This window comes from Xiphophorus couchianus, chromosome 23, assembly GCF_001444195.1.
Source record: "Xiphophorus couchianus chromosome 23, X_couchianus-1.0, whole genome shotgun sequence".
Taxonomy (NCBI): Eukaryota; Metazoa; Chordata; class Actinopteri; order Cyprinodontiformes; family Poeciliidae; genus Xiphophorus; species Xiphophorus couchianus.
The window spans coordinates 8675960-8689546 of record NC_040250.1 but is presented as its reverse complement, the minus strand read 5'-3'; the positions used below and the strand labels follow the sequence as shown (position 1 = coordinate 8689546).

General features: G+C 37.1%; 1 protein-coding gene and 1 long non-coding RNA gene across 2 annotated transcripts; one reads left to right on the top strand and one right to left on the bottom strand.

Annotated features, from left to right (window-relative positions):
* The first annotated feature begins 1198 nt into the window (after positions 1-1198).
* atp1b4 (ATPase Na+/K+ transporting subunit beta 4) lies at positions 1199-11806 on the top strand. Its single transcript, XM_028008338.1, has 9 exons — positions 1199-1389; positions 1534-1590; positions 2077-2293; positions 6337-6465; positions 6549-6653; positions 8311-8510; positions 9685-9741; positions 10897-10989; positions 11066-11806. Exons 2-9 carry the CDS (start codon positions 1537-1539, stop codon positions 11225-11227), a joined length of 1017 nt encoding a protein of 338 aa, XP_027864139.1. The 5' UTR covers positions 1199-1389; positions 1534-1536; the 3' UTR covers positions 11228-11806.
* On the bottom strand, positions 2782-8416 carry LOC114138884 (uncharacterized). Its single transcript, XR_003594337.1, has 2 exons — positions 8278-8416; positions 2782-4960 (listed from the first exon to the last, which is right to left on the bottom strand). It is a non-coding gene; the product is annotated as an uncharacterized LOC114138884 (long non-coding RNA).
* Positions 11807-13587: the final 1781 nt, after the last annotated feature.

Here is a 13587-nt window from a genome sequence, read left to right as displayed (position 1 = left end):
CAGCTCAAAATAAAAAGATCTTACACACCAAAGTATAAATATTTTCAAAAGACGTGGCAGTTTTGTGACAGTGAAAATAGTTTGGGCGTATCTTATCCTCGTCTAAACTCATCCAAAATTTAGGTATATGTTTAATTTTATTTTATATGTTGTTGTTCATATAAAATAATTTCATTTTGTCCTGAAACATTGAGTAGGACAACACGTTTCAGTATATAAATGAAACAGCGCCATCTGCAGTCATATATTGGGATCTTTGCAGAATAACGTCCCTGTCTCCAGTAAACTTGGAAATTTATAATAATAAAGGCAAATTTTTTCGAATCTGTGGTAGTGCTCCTAAAAAAATATATTGGATTGTATTTTTTTATTTAATATTTGACATTTTGAAAACAAAAATGAAAGACGTTTGTTTATGTTTTGTTTGTTTTTTAATAGTTCATCTGATATTAATTTCAATATGACATTCAAAGTGCACGTGTTGCTTTGTTAAAGAGTATTTAGAGCCTAATGTTGGGCTTACAAAACAAAAACAAACAAGAAAAAAATTAAAATGCTGCACGCATTGTGTAAAAACCGTTAAATTCACCATAAAAATACATGTACATGAACACGTGCGCACGTTTATGCCGCGCAAATCTCAAACAAGGGATTTTTCCATGACGCAATTACTCTTTTCATGGAAAGGGGGTACAGAAAAAAGAACCTCAGAAGTTCCCGTGTCCTACTCTTACAGGAGGGTAGCAGAACTTTACGTGGCCAGAGTGCAGATTAAATCGGGATTGAGAACTACATGAACTTTTGATAGTAATTTACACTGTTTTCAATAACTTCCATGCACTTAATGCAGGAAATGCGCACATTCGCGCATTTGTAAATTATTATTTTACGTTTCATTGTGAATTTTTAATATGAACTACATTAGATTGACTAAAATCAATAAAGACATAGATGAAATTAGTTGCATGGATGCTTTTGCGCGCAAACATTGCGTAGCCAGCCAGTGAATGCCGGTATCTTCCCTTGGAATGAGCTGTAAATATTGTATTCAGGTTTTATTGGACTCCTTGTCCAGATTTCAGACAATGGCGGTTGGGGTGCGGTGTCCAGAATGCAGCGCTGTAATTCAGGGCCTCTGCCAAATCCACTCTGGGACCCAAAAAAAGCTCTCTGCATCCCACCCCCGGGCTTTCTCTGTCTAGCGTTCATTCACAACGATGCGCGCCTAGCTGGAGGAGGCTCTCCGTGCCCGGACCCCCTCTGCAAGCCCCAAACTTTCTAATGAAACCCCCACACGCTTTTTGACGAATATTATTGCTCTGTAGCGGGACAAGAAGGCTTTCCGACTATTTAATCAACATTTTTTTTATATTGAGCAGAAAACTCCAGGTAGGTTCTTTCTTTGTTAAAAATTGTGGCTAAGTGTACAGCATGGAAGGGTGATTTTGAGAGATTTGTTTTTGCAAAATTAAGTTTAAAAGAAGAAAAAAAGAAGGAATTGTGAGTAAATAAATGCTGTTTTTGTTTATAAAGAACATGGATCCCAGCACCACAGAAGGGGGAGCTGAGGAGAAGCTCATTAAAAGTCCTGTAAGTACAAAACAGAAACCGACGTCTCAGATTGAAATTTGGTTATAATCCAATTGATGAATCAACGTTGATTCTTTTGCATGACACTCTGAAGTGTCCTGTGGCTTTTCTGTGGTATCTGTGTGTCCTGGCCTGTGGACGCTGTGAGTCAGTGAGTAACATCTGGATGTAAGGTTGACCCTCCAGCTTGGCTGCGTGCAGCTGCTGCTCCAAGCAGGAGGGTCCCGCTCAGTGGAGGTCAGCTCTCCCAACGAGTGCCACAAGGTCACCAGAGAGTTTATAATTTGCAGAAACAGGGGACAGGACCATCAGTGTGATGTCCATTAACATGCAGAGCACTGTCTTGCAGTTTACATTATCGGTCATACTTGGATCAGGAGGCATGCCAGTTTTTTCTTGCTGCAAAAGAAAATAGGTCGACTGCAGCACCGGGCAGTTTGGAACATGTGCGGTGAGGAATTTTTCTCTTCTTCATCTTTCCACCAGCCGCCCAAGGTGATACTCAAACATGGCGTGGAGCTGGAGGAAGAGCAGGAGGAGCTGGCCGAGCACCAGCCCCTGGAGCAGGAGGACCTGAACTTCGAAAGGTGGAAGCGCAGGCCGATTCCCAAACGGACGCTCCACCAGAAGATAGCCGACCTCAAGAAGTACCTGTGGAATGCAGAGACCAACGAATTCATGGGTCGCTCCGGCAAGAGCTGGAGTGAGTTGACGAGCTGTAGAAGGTTCTGTGTGCTGTTGCAAAATTTTTTTTCTGTTTTTACATGTCTTAGAGATGAGAAACTCCACACAAACTCAAGAGGATGCATGGGGTTTGAATGTTGTCACAAGGCTAAGTTGAGGGTGGGAAATGTTCCTGCAGTCCACAGCCTGTGTGTCCTCATGCTCGATGTTTACATAGGTGCATGGATGATTCAGAGAGTCCCGACAAAAACAGACTGCCTGGGGACACGTCCTCAGCAGGAGGACACGGTTCTTGGCCTCGCATTGGCCAGGAATCAAATTCCTCTAAATCTTACCATGCTCTCCGCTGTCTTGTTCCCAAAGCCTTGGCGACCTCGCTGCTGAACTGAACATTCACAAGGCCCTTGGCTGCAGTAAAACACGTAGACGTGCTTCAGCGTTGAGCTTCTTTAGACATGCACCGATCTGGCTTTTTTCCGGTTTACCTCCATTCCCATTACAATTTTTTTTTGTTTTAGAGACTTAAAAGTTAATGAAGCTGTTACAGGTGTCTTGATTGAGTAAAACTTGAACATAAAATGAAATAATTACAAGAACATTTGCATTAGTGCAAATGTTCTTAATCTTTATCTGGTTTATTTTAAGCTAGAAAAAGCGCAATCAAACGTCAACTCACTGCTTGTTGCATGGATGGAAGATAACAGGAGTTCTTAGTTTCCATAAGATGTTTTCGTATTTAACCTCCCAAATACATCAGGAATAATTACAGAAAAATAATCTGATTCTGATAATTGGGAAAGAAATTGTTGCAGGTTTTTTGTTAGAGATAGGAGTTTTGGTATCACTTTACAATAAGACTCTCCTAATAGATGGCTAATAAATAGTTTATAAACACTTTATAAGTCATTAATAACTGTTTATTATGCATTAATTAAGAGTACAAATGAGACTGGAAGCTAAAAACATTATGCTCACAAATGCTTATTGTGCTTACAATGTAGTCTGAAATGTTTAGTGTAACAACTCTAGATTAAAATACATATGAGAACAGATTTGGCTCACTAGTTTGCAAGGAACCAGTAGATTTTGTCTCCTTTTCACCCTTAATTAATGTATAATGATCAGTTATTAATAATTTATAAAGTGTTTAGAGATGAATTAGTAACATATCTATGAACTATTTATTATCCATCCATAATGAGAGCCTTATTGTAAAGTTTTAAATCCAGCAGAAAATGGTACGTTTGGAAAATCAACTCTATGAATTGAAGCGTACGTCCATTAACTTTTTCTGATTTCCTTTATTACATGTTGGCAGAAGATAGAGGGGGCTTTCAGTTTTGATGCGTTTACTAAGAAGAAGAAAAAAATTCTTTTGTATTTGACTTACCGATTGATTGTGTGGGCTGATCAAAGGAAATAGTCCAATTAGAATTAAAATTTTAATTATTTTTTTGAATCAGCAGAAAATTAAGAAATGAAGAATTAGGGTTGTACTGATTGACTGGCTCTCATACTTTCATGTGAAACCAATAATCAGCTACTGTCCTTTTTTTACAGAAACTGCACTCGCTGTTTTGAAATTTAAAAGAAATACTTTTTTGCCACTTATATACCAAAGCATTTGCCTTTAAGATAAAAATGTAAACCTTATATCAAATTAAATACTGTTGGATGTTTATACTGTATTTTTTTTACCAATTTAGAAAATATCAATTTCCGTTTTGTTGCGATCATTAAGATTATTGGCAAATTGAGACGTTTGACACAGACTGGATGAGTTTGTTGAGTCATTTATGATGTAGGGGTGAAGCGATTAATTGGTTTAATCGTGATTAATCGATTATTGAAATAATTGTCACCTGACTTAGGAATCAAATAACCGTTAAACTTAGAGTATAGAGGCTCTAAAAAAGACCTTTTGCTGAAAGAACAACATACCGAGTCAAAGCTGTACAAAAAATAAATACATTTTGCATTTAAGAAAAAAAACTCTGAATCTATAAATCCGATCCACCCAGAACTCCTACAGTGGCAGTTTTAGCTTCACCTGGTTCAAATTCTGTACAAAATAATCAACTATTCAGCGCTATTACTCCAAAAAATAATCATCAATTGATGTCAAGTCTAGGAGAAATGTTTTTTTACTTATTGACGTTACTACAAATGATCGAGCGTTCACTCAACAAATGTTGTGTTATTCCATTTTACACAATAAAATGTTCATTTCCATATCTAAAAAGGAATTAAATTTAGTTTATTTGCATTTTTTGTGTATTTCTAATATAGTATAAAAAGTCTAAAATGAAAAATCTGAAGAATATGCCAACTTCTTATCCGATTAGTCGTCAAAATAATCGCTAACTAAAACAGTCGTTAGCTGCAGCCCTAATATGACGAAGCAGGCGCTTGTTGCTACGTGTTGCAGTAGACAAATGCATTTCAAGAAAGTCTCAGTTTCACGGATAAAGTGAACCGCTTCACCTTCAGGCAGGGATAAGAGCTGAATGAAGCTGCACAACCAGTGCGTGCACACTTGTGGAGAAGTGGGGCCCATGTGTCCTCTGAAGAAAAGGGCCCTGAGTTGAAGTCTGCTCTGCGTGTCCTGTGAGGCAAGTGTGCATGAGGGGACACAATGCCAGAGTGGGGTGATTGGGGCTCCTTGGAGCTGGCTGGGCCTCTATGGCTGCAAAAAAAAAAAAAAAACCTTCACTATGATGGCAACCGGAGGTTCACTGTGTTCCTGAGTGAAAGAACAGGCTGGGAGATTTCTCACTGAGCTCAAACAGAAAGGCCTTTGTGGCCGCTGGTAGTCCCCTCTAAAATTGCATGCACAGCAAAAGCCATTAAGTTTATGACACATTAAGTTAGATTAGTTAAAAAGTAGCACAACAATCACTGTGAAGAAAAAAGTCTAACCAAATTTTCTTAGTCCAGTTTCTAGTGCAAATATCTTACCGCACTTTACATTAGACAAAACTAACTAATAAGTAACTTTTTAGCAGGATAAATGAGATTATTTTAAGTAAACAATTCCTTAATATTGATGAAAAATTTCAAGATTATTTCACTTTTAACAACACATATTTCCCATGTTATAAGTGAAACATTTTGCAGGTGCAATTAGTACTTCTTCATCAAAATTAAATCACAAGTAACTTTTCAGCAAGAGCTTATTTAAGTTAATAATTCCTTAAAATTGATGTAAAAATACTAGTTCTATTAGCAGATTATTTCACTTATAACACATGAAAAAATGGGTTGTTTTAAGTAAAATAATCTGCCAGTGGAACGAGTACATTTTCATCAACATTAAGAAATTATCGACTCAAAACAACAGTTTTGTCTTATTTCAAGTGTACTTGAACCAGAAACTAAACTAAAAACACTTGGTAAGATTTTGTGTTTTTCTAGCAAATGCAAGACCTGAGGATTTCTTTGTTATGGAGTTATTATACGCCGCAAAAACACAAACCCATACCAAATATTTTTTGGTCGTTTCTAGTACAAATATTTTAGTACAGTTAAAATAAAACAAACATAACTTAGAAGTAACTTTTCAGCTTGATATGGGAGCTTGTTTAAGGCCAATAATTCCTTAATATTGATGAAAAAGGGCCAGTTGGACCAACACATTTTATAAGTCATAATAGTTTTGTTCCACTAGCAGATTATTTCATCTGTAGCAAGTAGTTTCTCATCAACATTAAGGAATTATTGACTTGAAACAAGCTCCTGTTTCTTGCTGAAAAGTTACTTCTAAGTTATGTTTGTTGTATTTTAACTGTATTAAGATATTTGTACTAGAAACGACCAAAAGTGCTTGGTAATGTTTTGTGTTTTTGCAGTGTATGGACTCCAGAGGTTATTTGCAGCTCCAGACATGAAGGGGGGAACATTTCCCCCCTTCATGTCTTCATAAACAAATTAGAGACAGCACTAATCAAAGACAGGAAGTGGACTCCAGACAACACAAACACACACAATAAGGTTCATTATTTCCCTTCACTCAGATCAGACATAACCTCTTGTGTAATAACATTTTCCCGCCGCGCTGTCTAGGTCTCATCCTCCTGTTCTACGCTGCACTTTACGCATTTCTGGCGGCCATGTTTGGCGGCTGTATGTTTTGCCTCATGTGGTCCATCAGTCCCTATCATCCCACCTTCAATGACAGAGTGATGCCACCAGGTAAGAGAGCCCCCAGACCCTGATGTGCCGTTGCGTTTCATTCTGCTCTGTGCAGTTGACTGTCTCTGGGTCTCCACTGGCAGGTCTGACGATGGCCCCACACCTAGAAGGCCACGACATCGCTTTCAATGCATCGGACCGCAAATCCTGGAAGAAGTACGCCCGGTCCATTGATGAATATCTAAGACGTGAGTCCGTCTGGGCGCGATGACATTAAACTTTGAGGTTGCTGAGTTTGTTGAAAATTAAAGAAACTTCAGAGTTTCTTCTTAATCCTCATCTTCTTCCACTTTTGTCTCATTTTTTAACATTTGTTTCCTGCAGAGCAGGCTGGGAAGGGAAGCCTCTTTGTGGGCAGAGAGTAGCCATTCAGTACAGTTTTTTTTTTCAAACCAAGCTTTTGTCAGGCTTCTTTTGCCAGAGGCCTGAGCTTGGCAGAGTTTTGCTGTTGCAAAGGTTTATTTATGCCTCACTCCCTCCTCTTTCCCTCCTTCACTCTCTCATTTTTCCACTTGGCTTTCCTCTTTTTATTTTTATTTTTCCAAAAATGTTTATTGGTAAGTTGGGAACAAGTTCATACTGTCTTTTTCGCTTTTCGATTAGTTGAAGGTCTAATTGTGAGAAAATGTTGCTTAAACTCAATCAAAAAACAGAAAAATCTGGTTTACTCTACTAAAATTTGCATTTGTGTTTGTGAAATTTAGCTTTACAGCTGCATTATGTAACTTTGATTAAAAAAAAGGGTTTTTTCACATATTTGTTCAAATAATCACCATGTTGTGACAGTTTGTTGTGAGATAGAGAAGCCGTGAAAAGATCAATCATTGCCGTCTGAAGGAATGTAGCACTCCCGACCAAAAACAACCAATCAGAGCCAGGAGGCGGGTCTTAGCGCTTCCAATCAAACTAATGTACTCACTGCTAAATGGGCTAATAGCGGAAAAATAACTCGCTGTTATAGAAAGACTGTTTATCCGCCGTTATCGGTGGCCATGCTAACTAGCCGGAGCATTCACAACATGCTAGGTGCAGCGTAGCATAGCATGGCTCTTATTGGTTGTTTATTACTTAGAGGAGCTATATTATATCATAGATTATCTGTCTCATACTCTACTGTTACAACCACATCACTGTTTCAACAAACATGTAAAAAAATGTTTGTTAAAGTTATTGCAGCTTTCATAATTAATAAATTGATATAAAAACACCTTTAGATTCATTTTGACACTTTGTTGAAACCCAAACTGGACAAGTTCCCAATACAACTGAAAGCTTGCTGATATTTATGAGTCAGCATTTTGCCAAAATACCTAAAAATTAGGATACATCCAGAACAAATTAGTGATAGACTCTGGGCAAAAGTCATTTATATTGTTATATTTATACTTATAAATCAATAACAATATATATCGCAATAGAGACGTGAGTTAGAGTGTATTTATATGAAGCTAAATTAGGGCCAGAAAGTTTGCTCAAAAGAAAATAAATAATAATTGAAAAATTATTTTGAAACTGAAAAAAGTTTTGAAACCGAAAACAACTGAGAATGAATATTTGAAAATGAAAGAAAAATCTGATTCAACTCTATTTTTTTAGCTTAAGATTTTCTTTCAATTTCAAACATTTTTTTTCCAGTTTCAAAATAAATGTTCTTTTTCTTTCTTTCTTTTGAACAACTTCTATGGCCCAAAAATTGTGGCCCCAATTTAGCTCCATACATTTACAGCAACGTTGGAGTTGATTGTTGAACTTCTTTATGTAGATTTTATCAGGGCAGATTCTGTGTATGAGTTTAAAGGACGCTTCTTTTACCTCCCTGGGTTTGCCTCTGCTCTCCACTTCTAGCGTACAATGACGCTGTTCAGGACAGGAAGAATATTCGGTGCGCACACGACTCGTACTTCATGCAGGACGACCTGGAGGACAGTGCGGAGCGGAAAGCGTGTCAGTTCAAGAGGTCCTGGTTGGGGGAGTGTTCAGGGCTGCGGGACCCCAACTATGGCTATTCTCAGGGAAGGCCATGCATCCTGCTCCGCATGAACCGGGTAAGGAGAGTGGCAGACACTGCAAGAGGCGAATATGAAGGATCAGGAGCTAACAGAGAGGGACTGAGGGTGTAATCGCTGAATAGTGACTCCTAGTGGCCAATTGTAGAACAACACGGGAGCCGTTTGGGGAAACGTGTCCTAAGTATATTAGGACTGGGAAATAAATAAATAACAATATATATCGCAATAGAAACTTGATAAATATTAAAAGAAAAACGTCCTCTAGAAAATTAAATCGTTTTACTGAACCGCACAGCATTCTGGGAGATGTAGGCAGCAGAGGAAAGGCTTTAGCTAGATTGGTGGGATCACGGCAATATTTTTATTCCTATTCCCGCCTTTCCGACAGTCTTAAGGACTCCTCGATTGTCGGGAAGACTCTTAAGATAAACTTAAGCAATATTCCCGCCGCGTGTGGTGAGCTAAGAGTGATCTGGTCCGCTTGGAAGCGCGTCGGAACCGCTCCGATCTAAAATCGGGGCTATTCAACTCACTCGCTCCCCGGTTACCTAGCTACTCGCTCGCTCTTTGGTTACTTAGCAACAGTGTGTTGACCTCATACCTGCTTAAAAATAAACTGACAGAGTGGAGTGAAGGGAGAAAATAAGAACAGTTGGAGAGGAAATTGAGATTAAAACAGGAACAGCAGTTTTGCGGCATTTAACATATCTAAAACAAAAACTAATCACTAATTATCAATATCGACTGATATGAAATCCTTACATTACGATACATTTTTCAGCCATATTGTCCAGCCCCAATATATTTAGCTTACAAGTTAAATATTTAGCTTGGAGCTAAATATTTTTGTTTGTGAGCTAAATTGTTAGCTTGCTGATTTAGTTTGGAACCGGCACAAACAAATTAACACCATATTTACACCTTGTTGTTAAACAAATTAACAACAAGGTGAAAATATGAAATTATTTTCTCCTTTAACAGGCTAAATAACACAAACTCTTGAGTTAATTTTTTCAATATTTTACTTTGCAAACAGTATAGTGTGTGTATTGCAGTTTTTATATGCAATATACACACTTATACCAGCCGTCCCTGTGTATATGGAAAACTTGTGTGAGTTTTGCTTACGGTTCATTTTTAAAGTAAAAACTGGAAATATTGTTTTTTTGTGTGTGTGTGCTAAAATGTACTTTATGTTATTGTTTCATAGATTCTTGGTTACCTACCTGGACAGGGTAAACCAATAGATGTCACTTGTGGTGTTAAGGTATGAAAAACATCAGATCATTTAATTATGCTGTATTAAATTCAGTGCCTTTCTAAACTATCATACCCCTTGAACATTTTCACATTTTGCCTCACCAAAACCCATTAATGTATTTTATTGAGATTTTAGTCACATAGCTGGAGTGGAAGAAATAACAGTTTTAAAGGTGTGGTATTATATAAATTTGACTTTATGAGCTTTACATCTTGTTATAGTCATTCCCTCACCAGAAACACACCTGGAGTGTTGCTTTGATTCTTTTATGCATGTTTGAGAAATCCTTTAATCTCCATGGCAACAATTCTGGGGCCAGAAAACGAGTGGTGTAACCAAGCACTGCCGTTTCCACAAATTTTCTTAGAGCTCTAGTGTCCAGCCGACCTTCTGCCTCACAGCGCAGCCCTCCTCCCCCACTCTGCTCCTTCAGACTAGCTTGTAGCAATTAGCAAACACCTAGGTAGGAGCTTCTTCTCAGACCGGCTTTGAAAGGCTTAATTAATGGAGAAATGTTATTGTTATGACATGCTGAAGTGTTGGAAATAGCAGGAGCTTCTTAAAGAGACACACACCCAATTTCAAGGTGTTAAATTGCAAAGTAAAATTTCTTTTAAGTCATGTTTGATAAATACAGCAACTCAAGGTAACATAGTTACTTAATTGTGCTATATACACGTTGCAACGTGACGTCATGCGCACCAGCTCCCTGATGGAGGGCAAAAAGCTGCTAGCCGACGATCACTACCATTGGTTTTAGCTGTTAAGTTATCATAAATTGCTAAATCTTAAATGTACGCATGATATTTAAAAGAAAAGGGGACACGGTGCTTTGCTACTATTTGTCAACACTACAAGTAGATAACAATGTCAGAAAAAAGTTTTAATTTAAAAAAATGGCAAGGGAAATGGAAGTAGGTCAGTTATGCTAGCTTGACTATGACAACCTTAACATGTAGATGGGCTGCGGAATTCTGGTGCTATACATAATATCTCTCCATTAAAATAATAATAAAATCATGTATTCATTTCCTTCCATTTCACTATTATAGCCTACTTTCTGTTGGTCTATCACATAAACTAATTAAAAAGATGACAAAATGTAGAAATATTCCAGGGCTATGAGAACAAGTTACGAAAATAATTTGTTTTCTCTCCTAGAAAGGACCTCAAGAGGCCATAGGAGATATTCAGTTTTTCCCTAAAAACATTTTTGACCTGAAGTACTACCCTTACTACGGGAAGCTCAGACATGTAAGTGCTGATTGACGAACCGGGAGTTCGGTCGAACCCGATCAATCTGAGTCGTTTTGTGTTCGTTTCGTCGCAGGTGAACTACTCCTCGCCGGTGGTGGCTGTTCGTTTCGCAGGAGTGCAGCAGGACGCCCACATCCACGTGCAATGCAAACTGAACGGGAAGGGAATCATTAACGATTCGCCCACCGACCGCTACCTGGGCAGCGTGACCTTCACCCTGGAGGTCGGAGCGTGAGGGAAAGACATTGCGACGCTCCTGTGATGGAGGCAGGAGAACATGTATAAGAGAAAAAATATTTTAAAACTATTTTTTTTCTTGAATTATTTCCTCATCTTTCTCTTAAATACCCATGTCTTCTGCTGTGAAACAAATAAGGAACTAGATTTATACATTTTTATTTTGCATCTGTTGTTTCTTGAACCTTAAGCAGGGTGTTGGCACCCACAACAGACAGTGCTGTGCACCGGACAGCTGCATAGTGGGAATTACAATTCAGCTCCTCGTATTTTATAATGATTAGCAAAATTAATCAAAACTAAATTAAACTCTGCCCAATTAGTTAGCGTTTCTGGCTGTGCAAATCCAATTCTCACTTAAAGCATTACTAGGAAATTAGAAAATGTCGGCAGGTTAGTTAATGGTTTTTCTTGCACATTTTTTTGTAATGGTGATAAGGTACTAATTTGTTTTGAATTATATTGTTCAATTAAGTTGTAAGAATTCAAAGAACTATCATGTAAGCGCTGAAAAGAAGACTTGTGTTGTACTTATACAGAAAAATGACATAATAAATGCAAATACACGATTACTATATTTTTGGTTGAATAGAGCAGTATTTTAAATTTATGATGTGTGTATGCTTTTTCTTCTTTTTCTTTTTGCAAAAGTAAAATAATATACCAGACTGATCAATAAAGAAATATATTATGATAAATAATAATTCCACTATGAATCCAATTTGATTTTAACTTTCCCCTGTAAGTGAAATCATGACCTGAAAATCCTTGTATTTACTCATGTATGGAGCTAAATTGGGGCCATAAAGATTGCTCAAATGAAAAAAAAAACTGAAAAAAAGCTTTGAAACAAAAATAATGTTTTAAAACTAGAAAAAATGATGTGAATTTGAATAAAAATGTTCAAAATACTTTTCATATTCATGTTTTTTCGTTCAGTTTCAGACTTTTTTTTCCTTTTGAACAAACTTTATGGCCCCAATTTAGCTCCTTACTCAGGCTATCTTTGGTAGATCTGACATATTTAAGTGAAATATGTATTGTTTACACTTTTTCACTCAACTCTACATGTTGGATGTTAGCTCCATGTTATTATGAATAACAATATTCAAGATATCAACTAAAAGCTTCAGACAAAAACAGGGTAACTTATCAGTCAGACTGAAATTGTGACTGGAATGAGTCAGGCTTCTGTGTACAACACAGATTATTAAAGAACCAAACTGAACAAAGTCCAAAACACAGTGTGAGCCTCCACATGACTTCAGGCTTGAGTTCCCAACCTTTGAGTTCAATTCAGTCACAAGACTCCTCGATTCCCAATAAATACACAGAAGAACAAAGATAAGAAACAAGAAATGAACTTTATTATTGAATTTGTTCCCCACTCGTGTTAAAACAAGCCCAACGTGTCACATTCCTCCATCAGAAGCTCATGGTGAGGTGCTCAACAAAAAGGCACGGAAACTGTAGAGGTGTGGGGACGAAAAACGCTCAAAAAACAGAGAACTGGCGGCGCTGGGTCTGTGCTTGTTTTGGTACAAAGATGTTCCCATCAGAAACCAGTAATGAAGAACAAAAAACAGTCGATTTGTCTTCTAAAATACTACATATTAAATCAAAATACAGGTTAAATGTGTTTAAAATTTGTTTTTCTCTTTGTCGTTATACTGTAGCAATCAACACCTCTAAAATGTGTATTTTCACTACAAACCAAACACAAGAACAAATAATAAACAACTATATAAAACTTTAAATCAGTTTGAAAGAGAATTAAATCACATCATTGGCAGCTATAAAGATTCGTACCCGGACCATTAATGGGCAAAGACGTAACAGGAGGAAGTCTGCTCTTTTTTCCCTGCTGCTGTTGTGCTCAGAGCAGGTACACTGCAAAAACGCAAAATATTACCACGTGTTTTTACTTAGTTTCTAGTGAAAATATATTAGTACACTTGAAATAAGACAAAATAACTTCTTAGCAGGATATAGAAGTGTTTTTTAGTCAGTAGTTTCTTAATATTGTTAAAAAGTACTAGAACCATTGGCAAATTATCTTATTTTTTTCATGTTTTAAGTGAATTAATCTGCCAATAGAAGTAGTATTTTTTTAATTAATTTTACTGAATTACTGACTTAAAACTAGCTCATATTTATTGCTGAAAAGTTACTTGTAAGTCAGTTTTGTCTTATTTCAGGTCTATAATATTTACACTAGAAACTGGACCAAAAATATTTGGTAATACTTTGTGTTTTTGCAGTGTACAAGAATACAAAAGCATTTTTGCACCAATTCTTTCCCCTATTTAATGACTTTCTGATGGTTTATAAGGTTAAATTTAAGATTCTCAGGTTAGA

Excerpts from the sequence above, each read along its gene's own strand:
- atp1b4 (XM_028008338.1), top strand. The coding sequence starts at position 1,537 with ATGGATCCCAGCACCACAGAAGGGGGAGCTGAGGAGAAGCTCATTAAA. Across the intron at positions 1,591-2,076 it reads AGAAGCTCATTAAAAGTCCT|CCGCCCAAGGTGATACTCAA; the intron begins GTAAGTACAAAA and ends TCTTTCCACCAG. Across the intron at positions 9,742-10,896 it reads ATGTCACTTGTGGTGTTAAG|AAAGGACCTCAAGAGGCCAT; the intron begins GTATGAAAAACA and ends TTTCTCTCCTAG.